General features: G+C 41.4%; 1 protein-coding gene across 6 annotated transcripts in view; it reads right to left on the bottom strand.

Annotated features, from left to right (window-relative positions):
• acsl4a (acyl-CoA synthetase long chain family member 4a) overlaps nt 1-18,042 on the bottom strand; it is an 82,932-nt gene that overhangs the window by 21,638 nt on the left and 43,252 nt on the right. For 3 of the 6 annotated variants that reach the window (XM_060832476.1, XM_060832477.1, XM_060832479.1), the window contains 5 exons: nt 16,252-16,828; nt 14,994-15,171; nt 9,816-9,925; nt 6,005-6,143; nt 2,006-2,156 (listed from right to left, as the gene is read on the bottom strand). In XM_060832476.1, coding sequence (XP_060688459.1) covers nt 2,006-2,156; nt 6,005-6,143; nt 9,816-9,925; nt 14,994-15,171; nt 16,252-16,602 — 929 coding nt within the window. In that variant the 5' untranslated portion in view covers nt 16,603-16,828. The remainder of the gene's footprint in view (nt 1-2,005; nt 2,157-6,004; nt 6,144-9,815; nt 9,926-14,993; nt 15,172-16,251; nt 16,829-18,042) is intronic. The other 3 variants (XM_060832480.1, XM_060832481.1, XM_060832482.1) reach the window with 1 other exon arrangement.

The raw sequence follows: 18,042 nt of genomic DNA on the forward strand, positions 1-18,042 counted from the left end.
ACTCTCCCTCCTCTCTTGCCTCCCTTTCTATACATCCTGTAGAATTTGTATCCTGGAACATTCAGCTGCCAGTCCTGTCCATCCCTGAGCCATGTGTTTCTGTAATTGCTATGAAATCCCAATCCCATGTTCCTAACCATGCCCTGAGTTCATCTGTCTTCCCTGTTAGGCCTCTTGCATTGAAATAAATGCAGTTTAATTTATCAGTCCTACCTTGTCCCTGCCTGCCCTGACTGTTTGACTTGCTCCTTTCCCCAACTATACTCGTCTCAGTTTGATCTCTTTCCTCACTATCTCCCTGGGTCCCACCCCCCACCTTACTAGTTTAAATCCTCCCAAGCAGCTCCAGCAAATCTCCCTGCCAGTCCCTTTGCAATTCAAGTGCAATCCGTCCTCCTTGTACAGGTCACTGCTACCCCAAGAGAGATTCCAATGATCCAAATATGTGAATCCTTCACCCATACACCAGCTTTTCAGCCATGCATTCATCTGCTCTATCCTCCTATTCCTGCCCTCACTAGCTCGCAGCACAAGGAGTAATCCAGATATGACTACCCTCAAGGACGTCCTTTTTAAATCCTTGCCTAACTCTCTATATGCTCTCTTCAAAATCTCATTCTTTTCCCTTCCTAGATCGTTGGTTGCAATGTGTACAATTTTTAGTCCTGCTGGTCACTCTCCCCCTTAAGAGCATTCTGCACCTTCTCTGAGACATCCTTGATCCTGGCACCAGAGAAGCAACACACCATTCTGATTTTTCGCCTCTGGCCACAGAATGTTGGTCTGTGCCTCGGACTAGAGAGTCCCCTAACACAATTAATCTCTTGGAACCCAACGTACCCCTCATTGCATAGGGCCAGTCTCGATACCAGAACCTGCCTGTTCATGCTACGCTCCCCTGAGAATCCATCAACCCCTACATTTTCCAAACAGCATACTTGTTTGAAATGGGGAGAGCCACAGAAGACTCCTGCACTACCTGCTTACCCCCTTACCTTTTCTGGAGTTAACCCATCTATGTGACCTGTATCTGCAACTTTTCTCCTTTCCTATAACTGCCATCCATTACATTCCCTTGCTCTTGTAAATTCCTCATTATCTCTAACTGTTTCTCCAACAGATCCATTCGATCAGATAGAATCCGCAACGGCATTTATTGCAGATATAATCCTCAGTAACATGTAAACTCTTCCTAAACTCCCACGTCCGACAAAAACAAAAATCACTCTACTAAAGACCATTTCTGCTTCTTCCAACCTACACACCCAGAAAATAGCACTGTCTTAATCCTCTGCAAAACACTGCTCCAGTCTAACAATGCTTATGCCGTATATTTTAAAATTTAAACAAAAGACATATCTCATTTAATTATAATCAAGAAAGAACCCACTACACTCACTACTGCAGACTTTGTAAGGCCACACTTAAAACTATTCATTTATCTGTTTCTATGCTGTGACTTGCCCCAAACAGGTTCCTCTAAGATCCGTTGTGAATTTCACCGTTTGTTAATTTTCCCAGACACATCCCGATGTCCAGCGACACATGAATTTAAACAGCAAAGGCAGTAACTGTGTGGGTTCACTGCTGTGTCAGGGAGCAGTGCAGGTTTCTTTTACTCTCTCCTGCACTGATCTCACCATGTGGTGCCTTGGTCTTTGCCCTTGATGCTGGAATTTGTACTGAAAACAACAAAATGGGAAAAAAAGTCATCTAGACTCAAACATTAGCCTGAGCTCTCCCTCCATGGATGTCTGACCCGATGTGATCTCCAGCATTTGTTGCTTTCAGTAGACATTCAAACCCACTTGCCCTTTCCAATAACCTGAACTTACTCTTCAGTGGTAGGTGAAGTTTTCTTTTTTAAGAAACTGAAAAGGAGAAAGATCGAAATTGCCTGTTTAAATAGTACCAGCTTGCCAGGAGAGACTGACTGTCCTTCACTCATCAAGCAGGATATCTCTGAAAATTAGGTGACACCCGTTACAGGAAGCTTACCACTTACCCCAGCTCAGGTATCCTCTGACACTGGCCAGTCATACCCGCTATCAAGTTACTGTGCACCATCATCACTCCTTTTGGATGACCTGTAGATCCACTTGTGTACATCACCACAGCCAAGTCCGAGGGAACAGGTCTGGATGGAGTTATGTTTACTGCGTAGGAGACACCATAATCAGCGTTATACAATAGAATTTCCATATCAAGATGAAATAACCTCCACATGATTACATTGCTTAGCTTTAAATGTGTACACAGTTAAAGAATAGGCTGTTTAATGCCTCAGAATATACAACTCAGTGACTTCAACTAGTAGCAATGATTGACATTACAGGAGCATTTAGATATACATTTAGGATGAGCTGGGATTTCAGTAGGATTGGCAACTAAAGCAACGCCCTGACTATTCGAGGTTTCCTTGGACTTACATTGAATTTAGTTTAAGACCATGATCCAGAAGAAGCTGCAGGTGACAGATCGCTGTGTAAAACAATTATGCAGGTGCGGGGAGAAAGCCTGGTTTGAATCATCTTGTGCGGACGGGCCTGTCTAGAATGTGAAAGCAATGGGAAAGGAATGGTGCATGGAGAGGGACAGGGAAATTGCAGAAAGAGGATATTGAAGTCTTTTGAAATACTGTTCGAAGTCTGTAAGTGGCATGTTGAAAGTGCCAAGAGATGGACAGATGGGATTTTAAAGTGCCAGCGCCAAGTCAGAACACTGACGTTTGGAATATTAGGGTGAATGAGTAGAGCACTAGACCAGGAGCTAGAGGGGTTTACCAAGGTAAGTTGTGTGCATGCTCAAGATCTGCTAATGACACACGCATTTCCTGCTTTCCTCAGAAGGTTGCATTATATTTAAAAAAAACCTTTGCACTAAGCCAGAGTGGCTCTATTCTTTAGATTTACAGACTTCTACTGAAAGAAACAGACTGTTCAGTTCAGCTGGCCCATTCGGGCCCCCTTCTATTCCTTTATCACATCCTACCAATGTATCTTCAAACTCTCCTTTTCCCGAAGTGCTTATCTACCTTCCCTCAAATTGCATTATTGCTAATATGCACCAGCTGTTGCTCCAGATAATATGTTCCGATATCCAAACACCCTCTGGGCAAATTAGCATCTCAGGAATTTGCTGAATCTTTTCTAGGTGTGAATGGGGAAAATTGCCCAGGAGTATCTGGTACATAAAAAGCAGGACAAATCTAACCCGGCTAATTTACGCCCCAGCCTACTCTTAATCATCAAAGTAAGGGAAGGAACCATCAACAGTGCCATCTCAGCAATAACCTATTCAGTGACACCCAGTTTGGATTCTGCCAGGACCACACAGCTCCTGGTCTCATTACAGCCTTGGTTCAAACATGGACAAAACAAAATTCCAGAAGGATGGTGACAGTGACAGCCCTTGACATCAAGGCTGCATTCTGAGTTTGCCATCAAGGAGCTCTGGCAAAAGTGCAATCAAATGAGAGTCAGGGGGTAAACTCATCACTGGTTGGAGTGGTTGTCAGAGGTCAGTCATCTCCACTCTAGGACATCTCTGCAGGAGTTCCTCAGGGTAGTGTCCTAGGACCAACAATCTTCAGCTGCTTCAATGACCTTCCCTACATCATAAGCTCAGAAGTGGGGATGCTCACTGATTATTGTATAATGTTTAGCACCAGTCATGACTTCTCAGATTCTGAAGCAGTCCATGTTCAAATCGAACAAGATCAGGACAATATCCAGGCTTGGACTGACAAGTAATAGCCATACCATACAAATGCCAGGCAATGACAAACTCCAAAAGGGGCAATCTAACCACCATCCCTTGACATTCAATGCTGTTATTTTGATTAGACTTACAGTGTGGAAACAGGCCCTTCGGCCCAACAAGTCCACACCGACCCACCGAAGCGCAACCTACCCATACCCCTACATTTACCCCTTACCTAACACTATGGGCAATTTAACTTGGCCAATTCACCTGACCCGCACATCTTTGTGACTGTGGGAGGAAACCGGAGCACCCGGAGGAAACCCACGCAGACACGGGGAGAACGTGCAAACTCCACACAGTCAGTCGCCTGAGTCGGGAATTGAACCCGGGTCTCAGGTGCTGTGAGGCAGCAGTGCTAACCACTGTGCCACCGTGCCGCCCTCAAACAAACATCCTTGGGGTTACCATTGATTAGAAACTCAACTGGACTCACCAAACAGTGGCTAATAGAGTAGGCCGAACATTAGGAATACTGTGGTGAGCAACTCACCTTGCTATTCTTCAAAGCCTGTCCACCATCTACAAGGAACAAATCAAGAGTGTGATGGAATATTGCCCATTTGCCTAGATAAATACAGCTCCAATAACACTCAGGAAGCCTGACAACATCCAAGAAAAAGCAGCATGCTTTACTGTCCACAAGCATCCAGTCCTTCCACCAATGTTCAGTAGCAGCAGTGTGTACTATCTACAAGATGCACTGCAGAAATTCACCGAAGTTCCTCAGACCACTTCCATCTAGAAGGTCAAGGGTAACAGATATGTGGAAACACCACCAGCTGCCAACTATCTCCCCCCTTCCCCTAACACCCGCAGGGGTTCCGACAGTTCACCATCACCTTCTTGAGGGCATCCAGGGATGGGTGTTAAGTGCTGGCCCAGACAATAATGCCCAAATCCCATGAGTGAATTTTTTTTAAAAAATCTGATTTCAAGATTATTTGTATTGCAATGTTACAGAAGCAACATTGGTTAGAAATGGATACTGCTCGGAACTATGCTTTGTTCGAACTATAATGGACCGTCACTCTGTGGTGCAAACATTAGCACAAGGGAATGTTGGTCCCCACAGCATGGAGGGCTGATGGACAGGGCCAGCTTAGAAACTGAAATGTAAGAATGATTTTGTGCGCTATAAAAGGCAGAAGGGAAGAAGGGAGAGAGAAAAACTATCAAGTACAAGCCTGATTTTAGTCGGTGCACTGTGAAATTGACGTTGGGATAACTCTAAATATATCCTGATCTGATGGAAACAGATTCTATGGCAAAGAAAGTCCAACAGAAGAGCTATTGGAGTTACTTAAAATAATGAAAAATATATTTAATACAAAAATTCTTGAACAGTTGTTCAACTGGTTGCATGAAAGATATGTTTGTTCATCTGGGTGGCATGGTTGCTGAGTGGTTAGCACTGCTGCCTCACAATGCCAGGGTCTCAGGTTTAATTACGGTCTCCAACGACTATCTGTGTGGTATTTACACATTCTCCCTGTGTTTGTGTGGGTTTCATTGGAGTACTCCTGTTTCCTCCCACAGTTCAAAGATGTGCAGGTTAGGTGGACTGGCCAAGCTAAATTGCTCACAGGGCATTCGGCAAGGTGATGCTAGGTGGGTCTTGGTGGGATACTCTTCGGAGGTTTGGTGTGGACTCGATGGGCCTCCTTCCACACTGTAGGGATTCTATGTAACTGGGCGAGGGTTAATTATTAGTCACAACCCCAATTTTCTCAAATCAGACACTTTCAAATCAGATCTATGCAGACTTAGAAATTGCTGAAAAAGAGAAACTAATGGACCATTTCATTCACAATAATGTCACCAAACTACATTTCTATTAACATCCTAAGATACTTCACAGAAGCTTTTTTTCAAATAAAACTGAACTCTGAATTATAGAGGGATATATTGGAACAGGTGAACGAAAGCTTGATCAAAGATGTAAGTTTAAAGTGGTGTTTCAACGGGACAAAAAGAGAGAGAGAGATGTGGAGAGACTTAGGGAGGGATTTGGGGTTTTACCCTGCTGAAGGCACAACTGCCAATAGCAAGGCAATAAAAATGTTGGAGATAGTCAAGCATGCAGCTGACAGATGTTACAGACAATAATATTAGAGAGAGATACCGAGGATCTTAAAAAGAATGAGAGTTTTAAAATGGGTAAGTGAAAAACGAGCAACAATTAATTACTCAAAGAATTGCCACATGCAGTGATGGCAAGAGAAATTGCCTACATACGTACAGTTCCCAGGTTTGGCTCCAAGTTCTTCCACAGAAGCCATACTGTGGACCTGGAGAACTTCAGAGTATTCCGAAGCATTGATGGCTTTCTTGTCCACATAAATGACATGCTTCAGTTTCTGAAGTTTCGGCAGCACTTTCTGTCAAAATAAAGTATAAAAGCGTGAAAAGAAGGATGACGGAGGTGCAAAATAGGATAGGATTTCCAAGCTGTATGTTTTACACATTGATATCAAATCATGCACAACCATCGTTGGAGAAACTCAGCAGGTCTGTCAGCATCTGCAAAAAGAAAGAGTCAACGTTTTGGGTCCAGTGACACTTCTTCAGAATCCACCTCACTATGTTCTGTTCTTGTTTCAAGTTTCCAGCATCCACAGATCTTTGGTTTATTCCCCATACGCAGCCCAAATGTTTACAGCACAAAGTGGTCATTTGATCAGTAATGCCTTGCTAATTCGTGGTTTGAGCAATTCAAAACTAAACCTTTTACTGCTCTCTCCATCCTCCACTTGAATTACATGTCCAATTTGCCCATTAGAAAATGCCTTACTCATCCCATTTAGCAAAATACTGTACTTGATTTTCCTCAACATCGCGTGAAGGAATTTCTCGAACTCCTCTCACCTCGTTATGGATTTTAAATTGAGCTCGTCACTAACTACTTCCATATGAAAAAAACGGTCTTTTCCCTATTCAATCAAAAGCCTTCATAATCTCTTTAAACAAAACCTTATTTAAAATCTCTTCAGTCTCAGTATTTCCCATATACTTCTAACTATATTTTCCCACCCTTGCATTATTCTAAAGAATCAAAACTGTCCTCAAACTGTGACTTAAACCAAGGTAACTCTTTGACTCTTGCAGATCTCTATTCATCCATACCTTTCTATGCCCATCATGTATCTAGTTCTCTATTCCCTTGTTTCGACCTGCCATATTCCAAAATACATTATCTCAAGCTCGTGCTTATTATTCATTCATTAATGGAGTGTGGGCATTGCGGGCTTGGGCAGCATTTGTTGCCCATCCCTAATTGCCTGTAAATTGCTAGGCTACTTCAGAGTCAGCCATTTTAGTTACAAGTCAACCATATTGATTTGGGTCTGGAGTCACATGATGGTGCGATAAGGATGGCCATTTTCATTAGATATTAGTCAACCAGCTGGGTTTTATTTTAAAAAAAAACAATCAACAATGGTATCATTGACAATTATTTCAGATTTTTTTTTTATTTAACTGAAATTCTACCACATACCAGAATCTCTGCATTACTAGTCCAGCAGAGCTGAAAATGTGTTGCTGGAAAAGCGCAGCAGATCAGGCAGCATCCAAGGAACAGGAAACTCGATGTTTCGGGCATAAGCCCTTCATCAGGAATCCATTCCTGATGAAGGGTTTATGCCCGAAACGTCGAGTTTCCTGTTCCTTGGATGCTGCCTGACCTGCTGCGCTTTTCCAGCAACACATTTTCAGCTCTGATACTCCAGCATCTGCAAATCTCACTTTCTCCTCGAAGATTACTATTCCAGCAACAATATCACTCATCACATCTCAATACTGCACTGACTACTTCTTTACTTACCCTTCCAATCTGTGTCTTTCAATCTTCCCCAGTCCTTCTAATACTTTGGCAAGCCATATACTTGCTGCAGTTGGCGAAACTAAGATGCTGCTTCAAGCCTAGTCTGAGCAGAAGCCAATTAATCCAACCTTGTGCTTTCGTGTCTAGCCATCCATCGATATCCTATTTTATTGCTGCATTTCAGTTAACATCACAAATCCTGAGCCATCTGAATGACTGCCTTCAGGAAATCTATAGGCACACTAAGTGCATTCTGTAATGAGCCAAACTTTCACTTTTCCAATAAAGCATTTTTCAAAAACAAAGTTTTTAAACAAAAATACTGGTTGCCCTTGATTAAAGAGAAATTCTTAACTCCTTATTGCTGACATGTCCCAAATTATGGATTCGACAGATGTGTTACCACACTAACTTTCTACATTGAACCAGTTTATAATACTCCATCTTCTTAAATAGAGGTACTTCACTTATTACTCGCCAGTCCTGTAGCTCAATGCATGTAGTTTAGGAATACTGAAGAAATTCAAACCTCTGCAATCCTCTTGGACTTCTTTCCATCGACTAGAGGGTTCAGAATTTAGTTAGTTCCACCAAAAACCCAATTAAGATTTCAGAACCAAATTTCTTCTCTTATAGATATCTATCAATTGGAGGTCAGTTTAGCTGAACAGATGATTTGCGAGGCAGGTTGATGGTAACAGCGCAGGTTCAATTCTCTCCTTCCCAACCTCGCCCCTCACCCAAAGCACAGTGACCCTCGGGTTAAACTACCACCAGTCATCACTCCCTAATGAGGAAGGGCAACCCTATGGTCGGGCAATACTACGGTGACTTTACTATGCACCAGGTACACCATTGTCACCTTCCAATCCCTCATGCCCAGCATTCTTGGCAAAAAATTGCAAAATATGCCTTTAGAATTAGATTACTTACAGTGTGGAAACAGGCCGTTCGGCCCAACAAGTCCACACCGACCCGCCGAAGCGCAACCCACCCATACCCCTACATTATCCCTTACCCCTTACCACTATGGGCAATTTAGAATGGCCAATTCACCTGACCCGCACATCTTTGGACTGTGGGAGGAAACCGGAGCACCCGGAGGAAACCCCACGCAGACACGGGGAGAACGTGCAAACTCCACACAGTCAGTCGCCTGAGTCGGGAATTGAACCCGGGTCTCCAGGCGCTGTGAGGCAGCAGTGCTAACCACTGTGCCACCGTGCGGCCATCATCTTCATCTGAGTGTTTTTTTTAAAAGATTAGATTACTTAGTGTGGAAACAGGCCCTTCGGCCCAACAAGTTCACACCGACCCGCCGAAGCGCAACCCACCCATACCCCTACATTTACCCCTTTACCTAACACTACGGACATAATTGACCTAGTTAATCTTTCATTCCTTGTGTGCTTATGAAAGCCTCCATCCCTTTTAGGTTGTGATCATGTCCTTTCAACTTTATTTTTAACCAGTTCAATTATTTCTGTCCTCCCTGGTAACACAATGTACTTTACATATTCATGAGACTGTGGGGGTCGAACTTAATCAAATGTGAAGTGTAGAAGAAAAAAAAGTGAGACCATTGACTTGTTTTTGAAGTGCTTGAAACGTTTACAACCGATGTTGCTGTAAAACTAATCTTTAACCCAGACCAGCTTGGCAGAAATAGCTTGCAAGTAGATTTGCATGCTACTGATAGGACCGTCACACGACTTTTCACTAATATTAAACTTGTAAGCTCTTCTCGGGATATTCCAATGATTATGTCAGTGTCAATATGACTGGAAATTAAATTCTTTTTATAACCTTGATAATTTGGTCAGTCAAATTTAGAATTCAAATGTAGAATGCATTATCATCTATAAAAAGAATCTGAATATTGAATACAGAAGAGAATCAAAAACAAAACATATCTATTTATGTTGAAACACTAAATGCTGCTGTACTAGAACACACTACTTTTCCAGGTAGGTTTCACAATGTTCCTCACACTAACATTCAGGAGAAATGCAAGATAAAGAAATGATTTTCTTTAATTGTGAAAGGTTAGATGAAGCAAAGCAATGGGGAAAAGCATTGCTCAAGGATTTTCAAACTTGGCCCACAACAAAAGATCAAGACTGAATGTGTGTATGGTGGATTCCTAATTTTCCAAGTCCTTCGTATTTCCACACATACAAAAGCTCTAACTAAGGATTACGGGCCATACAGAATCTTCAAAGCTCACCTTCAACTTGGTATCAAGGAGTTCCACACTAGTGATGAGATGCGTTACCTCGGATTCATTTAGTCCATAAGCGACAGCATCTTCTCCAAGGGTGGCATAAATTGTTACAACTGAGAGGAGGGAAGGAAAATAATCAAGTTACACATGGGATTGTAATGGATGCAACCTCCACAGCATGTAGTGGGATCAAAATTCATTTAAAATTGGCATTACTTTGTAAATGGCAAAATAGAAAGTCCCAGGAAAAGCTACAGGATAAAGAACAGGTCTACAACCCAGGACTTAGACGGAAGGTTGGAGTGATTGGAACAAGGTCAACCAAGTATAGGAGTCCTCTGATTTGGGCTGTTAACCTGGTCCAATCAGAGTCCTGGCTAATTGATATAAATAGGAATGTCTTCACTGTGTCTCACACCTGCAGACACACAACATGGGTGCTGGGGAAAAAACAAGCACTACTGCAGTTAGGTGATAGTATGAGGAATAAAAAAGAAGAAAAAAAGAAGAACAGGAGTGTTATCCTGTTCAGTCTGAGACCTGACTCTGAGGGAGCTGGATCAGTGTGTGTGAAGGACTTGCAAAAAAAAAGGAAAAAGTCAAAAAAAAATAGGAATGTCAAGCATTCTACTTACTCTCGAAATAGCTCGGAGCTAGCTGGGTCACTATTTCCATGTACATAGTACATGACAAAGGGTAACAGTAAGTTAAATACATATTTCACATTTTTGAATAATTTTTTTAGTCCATTTTAGTGAAGAAGAGCGTCAGTGGATCAAGCTCCATCTCAGGCCTTCACACATTATCTAGACAGATTCCACTGCATTTAGCGGGGCATCACTTTTCGGATTCAGCATTAAGTTCAGAGTTACAAAAAGATCTAATTTCCCTAATTGAAGAACAGCAGGCAAATTATCTTATCTATGGTATCATGGGCAACGGCTTATCTTGCAATCAAAACACATCAACTGATCAACTGGTCTCCTAGATCATGTGACTTAGATGTATGCAAATTTGTTTTAAGTAAATGTCAAAAGCAATTCAGTGCAAAGTGGCTATAGAATACAAAAGGTGCTGTTTAAATTTAAAGTTCATTCTGTTCTAATTTGGGAATGTTGGGAAAGTAGGAATAGTGAAAGGTGAAATTGGAATGTTAAATTTTGTTCAGAAGAATTTGATTAATGAAGAGTGAAAGGAATGATTGCAAGACATGCTCAAACTGAAAGAATGAACTAAGCCCAAATGCATTCTTTCAAATGAACTGCAGCCCGTTTCTGGAGATAAAGGCCAGGATTCATTGTTTATTTCTAGTGATTTGCTTCAAATTAATCTAAACACATTAATTTCATTTAATTGGAAGCATCTGTTGGGCACCAGAGATTTAAAATTTTCTAACACTTGGTTCAGCTTTTGCCAAACAATTGCACATATCTCAATCCTATTGCATACCGAGACACACTATGATCCAGAGCACTGTGGTAGCTCAACCTTAAGCCATACACTTAAGGTTGTAAGATTATTGGAAGCCAAGACCAGAGGACTGAACAACAAAGGAATTTAGGAATTTTAGAAAATCGATCTTCCAAAATGTTGTGACAGTATCTGGTGAGTGTGAATGGAGTTTTTAAAAAAAAGCTCAAATGACGATTGGATGGTATATCAAGTGAAGTCATTCTGTCCCGATGTAATTATTTAGCTGCCATCTAAAATGGCCTGGTCATGTTCCTAGAAGTAGCAGAGAAGAGCCACAAAAATGGGCTACAGAATGAAATATGTATAATAACCAAAGCTAGACCTTGGTCTCATTGATATCGAGTACAAGGATGGTCAGCTGAGTGGCCCAAGTCATTCCAGCCAAGATAGTAATTCTCTCAACAGGCACACAAATCAAACTTTTAAAATCCTTCAGTGGAGAGCTTAATTTTATCCCAATTATTGAATTTATTTGAGTAATATTTTCATAGTCATTTTTATTCCTGGCCATACTCATTCCTAGTGAGGGGGGGGTAATGTTCCATGAGATCTCACATCCAACACTGCTGCATGCAAATTATGCCAGGCATTTCATGGGCAAAATCATGAACATGGTCATCCTTAAGAGGGCAAGTTTCCCCAGGTATGTTGGCACTCATCAGGCAGAGGCAATTTGACAAGCTGAGGCACGTTTGCAGGATCGGAGATGATCCAATATTCAATACCAAAGCTTTGCCTCAAAGCTGCTTACAAGCAAGACATAAAGACCCTACATGTTAGTTTTCACAGGCAGACAATAACTGACAAGAGGGAGAAATGGCGACGCCACTTGTAGGTTGATACATGCCACTGCAACAATCATTGGGTACAGCAACTTGACAGAAGCTTTCAAAAACAAACATTTTACAAATAATGCCCGTTAACTACGTCATGTATGACACATATGGCAGAAATCTGTTCTCACAAGCTAAAGTGAGCCATGTAAAGTAAACCGCACCCCCATTTATTTTGATGTGCTGCATTCCCATTATCTTATATGGGTGACTAGGCTTGCTATAACTCTCATCCGAATGGACCATTTCTGTATTTTCAGAGGGTGCTACAGGAAAGTGAAAAAGACCTGAAAAATTAAGCTTTAATTTCACCCCAGAATTTTAACATGAAACTTTAATTTTTCTGGTTGAACTACGGAACCAAACAACCTGCCCCTTTTCACCAACACCAGCTCTAAATGCAGATTTAAGTGCACTCCTAATCACGGAGAGAAATGTGAAGTCAAACAAAATCAATCAGAGTTGCTGTGGAGTTTCAGTCATGGCCAGAGTGTGCTTTTTTTAAAAAAAAATACAAGCTTTATTTAAAACCAGTGTTAACATAGTTATTGCAGAAAAAACAAACCGCAAGGTGAATGACTGTGCAGAAGACTGTTTAAAATGCTGATCTTCAAACTAGGGACTGACAAGCACAACAGCAGGAGGAAGTAAACATTCAGCAGGCGTCATTAATTGAGGGATGGGTGGGACTAAAACGTAAGGCTGAGTTGTTAAAGTGGTGACATGAGCTGGAAAATATTTAAACCCTAAAATGCCATTCACTTCCAGATTGTTTTTCTGTTTTGTTGATTTCCGCTCTTCTCAAAAGTTCGAACTCCGCATTAGAGTACAATTTCTTTGGTAAGGTTTTGACGAGTCTTGCTATCTAATCTAACACATCATCTCTGCCCAAGGACCAGCAGGAAGTAACAAGGTTATTTTTGTGCAAGGGGGAACGCAATGAAGCTGGGTTCCTCCCAATCCATCTTCCTAAACACATTAGTTTTGAAGCATGTGGGGGCAGGAAAGATGTGAAAATGAGAGGAATCAGAAACAAATCAGAAGTTGGGGGAGGGGGGGTGAATGGTGTGAGGTCAGAAGCTATGAAACCAACTACACTATCCCTCCCTCCTTTTCAAACTTACGACACCATGGAAATGTTGCAAGTTGTACATTTTTTTTTTAAAAAAAATGGGAAGAACAATTGCTACATGTTCCAAAAACATCTGATCCACTTGGCAAATAGGTACGCACTTCCCACACTCTATAATGACTCACCCACTCTCGTTACGCAGCTTCCTAAGATGCACAGACACTGTGTGCTTATTTCCAGAAATGACCATCATTTTGTTCAGAAAGATGAGTGTTACTGTTGGGATCTCTTTAGGGAAATCTCAGAACTATTCTTTGGCTTCTAACAAGTTAAATGTTGCCAACATCATCCACTGGAAAAAAATGTGTTTATGGAAAAAGTTGTGCTTTTTTTTAAAATAAAAGAAAGCTGTGTGGCTTTACACATGAGTGTTTGTGGAGAATAAACAGGATTAACTGAACAAAAATACATTAATAACTAGAATACGTTAAAGACCACATGTCAGATAGCTAACACAGAATTGTAGCACTTTCCAAGCTCATATGTTGGGTTAATGATGTTCACTCCACAGTTACAATTGATTAACCTCTTCATATCTGTTATGTTTCTTTCAGTCATAGCTTACAATAATTCCTACTGCAAGTTTCACTCTAAGTTATTCTTTGTGGCTGTAAAGATAGAGGTCACAAATAACAAACAAAAGTTCTTTCTCCATAACGTTACATGAGAATTCTGATTATCCAAATTCATGATTGTTTCCAACTCATCATCCATCATTAATCTTTCAGTTGCATTTCTTTTGAGAATATTTAAGATTGCCTTCCGTTTGGAGGCAAAGGCACATCCAAATACTTTCTCCCCTGCTTGGCCCTATAGTCAGTTCCAAGACCAATCCCTGAACCCAGGTCAGAACTACAAATGCAGTTCAGAGAAAAGGTTTCCAGTTATTCCTCCACATAACAAAACTTACTGCTTTTATCCTGTATTTTTCCACAGCAGCACAACTGGGAGGCAGACATGTATGGATTTTTTTTTTCAGATCATCTATTCAAAGGACACAAGCATCACTGGCAATCTCTCAATACTTCTTGTTCTCAAAGTGACTGCTCTGTCCTCAGCCTGCTGCAGTATTTCAATGAAATTCCATGCTCGCACCTCGTCTTTTCATTGGGGTCCTGATAGCCTTCTGGACTCAACAGTAAATTGAACAATATCAGACTGTAACCTCTATTCCTATTATGCTTCATTTTGTTTGGCAGCTTTCGCTCATTTTTGCTTTCAGAAGCAGCTGTTCATCAGTCTAACATCCATATGTTCCCAAGTCATATCTCCTGTTTCTTTGCTAGTTCCACTGCCACTTCCTTTGGCCCTGCACTAATTCTTTCAGCACTTAATCCCTCCAAACTCATCACAGATCTGCCCTTTTGTTCTTTTTCCCACTTTCCAGTGGCTTCAACCCGTTACATGCCTTTTTCCGGTTTTGATTAAAAGGTCACAGTCTCAAACATTAACTCTGGCTGTATCCGTGGACAGGATAAACAATCAATGCAATATCTCCATTATCGTGTGTTTTTTGTTCTTACGGGCTGCGTGTCCCCTCTTTTAAGTACAGTTTTGTGTGCCACTTGTAACCCATTAAACCCAATATCTGCCCTTTGCTTCATTTTCCGAAAATGTGGTATCAAACTAGATTTGGCAGGAGTAAAAATCCTCTTCACAATGCCCAGCTCATCCAAGTGAGTAGTGTCATTGTCTTGATTCAACAGTTCTCTCATGTTGTAGGATAACTGCTAAAATACTTACGTGGAAAATTGTACTTGAAGCAGGCCTGGGCTGCAATCATCCATTCAGCTCTGGTTTCACAGAAGATGCCAATCATATCTTTTGCCTTCAGTCCCAAGGCAGATAGGCCACTGCCAAAGCGGTTTACACGCTGATTTACCTCTTCATAGCTTAGCCATTTATATTCTCCCAGGATTAGCTGCAGGTTAAGTCAAAGCATATTCTTCTGTCAATCAGACAAGGAAACGCCAACAAACATACATCCTCCTGGCCTTAACATAGGGATACATTGAAAATGTAATCTCACATAAAACTTGGCAAATATGGCATACATTTTCAAACACACAGACAAGCCATTACATCTCCGTTTAAGCTGCTGATACATTCATGCAGTGAAAAATAACTATTGATGAAACAGTACTCTATGTACACTCTATCAAAGCAAGGAAGTTCCAAATACTGAAACCTCTCCCTGACCACAGTCACAGTGAATATGTATCTGTTAGGTCAGCAGTATTACATTCTCTTCCCTTTCTATTCTTTTGAGTTATATTGTCTATTCCCCAGAATTGTACGGGGTGGACCAGGCAAAAGGTCTTCAGCTTCCTTCATGGAAGGATGGTGGGGTTTTGTAGAAAAGGGAGGAGAAAGAAAAGGGTGAAAGAAGGTAAGTGATATGGAGTTCATGGATATTAGCTTTTGTTCTCCATCTTAGTGTTGAAAAGAATTCTTTATTGCCTTCCTCTTTCACGTTGAAGAATTATCATTTTGTAGAATGGGAGGGGAAATTGCTAAAGATTTAGAAGTATAAGGCCTTTTTGATGCCAAACAGAAATCCTATGTTTAAGGCAACCATTCCTGGCCCATGAAGTCATCAAAAAACGCCTCAGATGGAAGTCTATGGCATGAACATGTACAATCTACTGCTTTTAAAAACATGGGAATGTTTATAGCAACTTATAAGACCTTTAACCCCTGAGGAAATTGGGGCGGAGTCAATGGGAAGGATCAGCTTTAAGTATTTAGATTAAAGCAGTCTTTTGTGACTTTACCAGTTACACATGCTCCAATAATGAGACTCACTCAAACAGCATGTGGAGGTTGGACAGGAAGAATTGAACTGACCAAGTTGTGTAGAGACACACCTCAAGTTTGTCAAAATCCCACCTCAGGCTGGGTACACGCACACAAAACATAGCTACAGCAGAAACCACCCTCCTCTCTCACACCATGGATACATCTTACCGGCAAGTATTCAGCAGCACAACACATTGCTCACCTTTTTAAATATTTTTCCATTGGCCTGCACCTCATTCTCCTCACTCAACAGCTCTCTTGTGCCCAAACAGTTCTGCTTCTGAAACTTCTTCACAGCTGCTTCAAAGAGTTTATCGAGTGTGTCCAGCCCAGGGAAGTCCATTTTGGCAAGGGAGTCAAAGTGGTCCACAGATCGGAATGGGCTGCCTGGTTTTTCGGATGTGGGCTTGGCCTTGATTCGTTTTGCCATTGCCTTTTTCGTCTTTGCATCAGAGAGGAAATACCATGGGATAAAGGTGAGGGTTGTGTAAAGCCACATCAACAGGTAGATAGGAAGCAAGAAAATGCAATGCACTTCTTGCTTAAGCTTCATTATTTGGATTTTCGTCCCTCCCCTTTAGATACTGGAACTGGATATTTTCTAGGATCTGTTTGGCGGTCTCTCACTTTCAACTGAACTATGCTTTTGGGTGTTGGTGAGTGTGACTTGATTCTCAGAAGGTGGCAAATGAGCTGCAGTTTGGTTAAAATAGTGTTGGAGAGTGACGAGTTTGACAGAGAGAAAAAGGGAGGGAGAGGAGAAAAAAGTACAATAAAGCCTACACCGACGTTTTTAAAAGCCAACAGCAGATACCGGTCAGGTGACACCAATTTGAGCATGGGAGAGAGAAGAGAAAAATTGGACACATTAGTACATAGTTAGCATACTCACTACCCATAAAAGCAACACATTTATCAGCGAAAGCTTTATAGCAATGTAACACAAAGAATCTACCAGTTAAGAAACTAGTGATGATGGTTATGTGGAAAATGTACCATCAGGACTCTAGACAAGCAGAATATAGCTGAAAGACAACAGATACTTAGCATTCACCAGCTTGCAGCATATTGGTAAAATTCACTCAAAATACCAAATCAAATTGCCAATGTTGGTTTTGTTGGTCAGTGGCTTTTCTTAATGCACATGGTTAGCACAAAAATCAGATAAACCTCACATGTACTACAAGTTAGGGAAAATAAAGGATAGGGATTGAGGTAAGAGGTCATCCAAAGCAACTTTAAAAAAATTTGTTCAGAGTTCATTCACATTATAAATGGAGTTTAGTGTTCTCAGGGAAATGCACAACTGGAATGTGGAGGTTGTTTAGGAAGCACCTGCTGATAGTGAGACAAAACTGTCCAGCACTGAGACAAAGGAGGGATGGTTGGTTGAAAGAACCTTGGGAGACAAAGGATGTGGAATACCTTGTCAAGAGGAAGAAGGAAGCTTACTTAAAGTTGAGGCAAGGATCTGACAGGGCTTTAGAGGGTTACAAGGTAGCCAGGAGGAACTGAAGAATGGACTTAGGAGAGCTAAAAGGGGGCATGAAAAAGCTTTAGTGGGTAGGATTAAGGAAAACCCTAAGGCAGAGTACATTTATGTGAGGAACAAGAGGATGGCCAGTGTGAGGGTAGGGCCAATCAGGGCTACTGGAGGGAACTTGTGCCTGGAGTGGGAAGAAGTCGTCGGAGAGGTCCTCAAATGAATACTTTGCTTCAGTATTCACTACTGAGGAGGATCTTGACATTTCTGAGGAGAGCATGAAACAGACTGATTTGCTAAAACAGGTTGAGGTTAGGAAGGAAGATGTGCTGAAAAGTTTGAAAAACACAAGGGTAGATAAATCCTCTAGGCCAGATGGGGGATATACTCAAGGTTACTACAGGAAGCGAGGGAAGAGATTGTTGCGCCTTTGATGATGATCCTAGTGTCCTTACTGTCTAATGGAGTAGTGCCAGATGATTGGAGGGTGACAAATGTTATTGCCTTGTT

Source organism: Hemiscyllium ocellatum, chromosome 11 (assembly GCF_020745735.1).
Source record: "Hemiscyllium ocellatum isolate sHemOce1 chromosome 11, sHemOce1.pat.X.cur, whole genome shotgun sequence".
Taxonomy (NCBI): Eukaryota; Metazoa; Chordata; class Chondrichthyes; order Orectolobiformes; family Hemiscylliidae; genus Hemiscyllium; species Hemiscyllium ocellatum.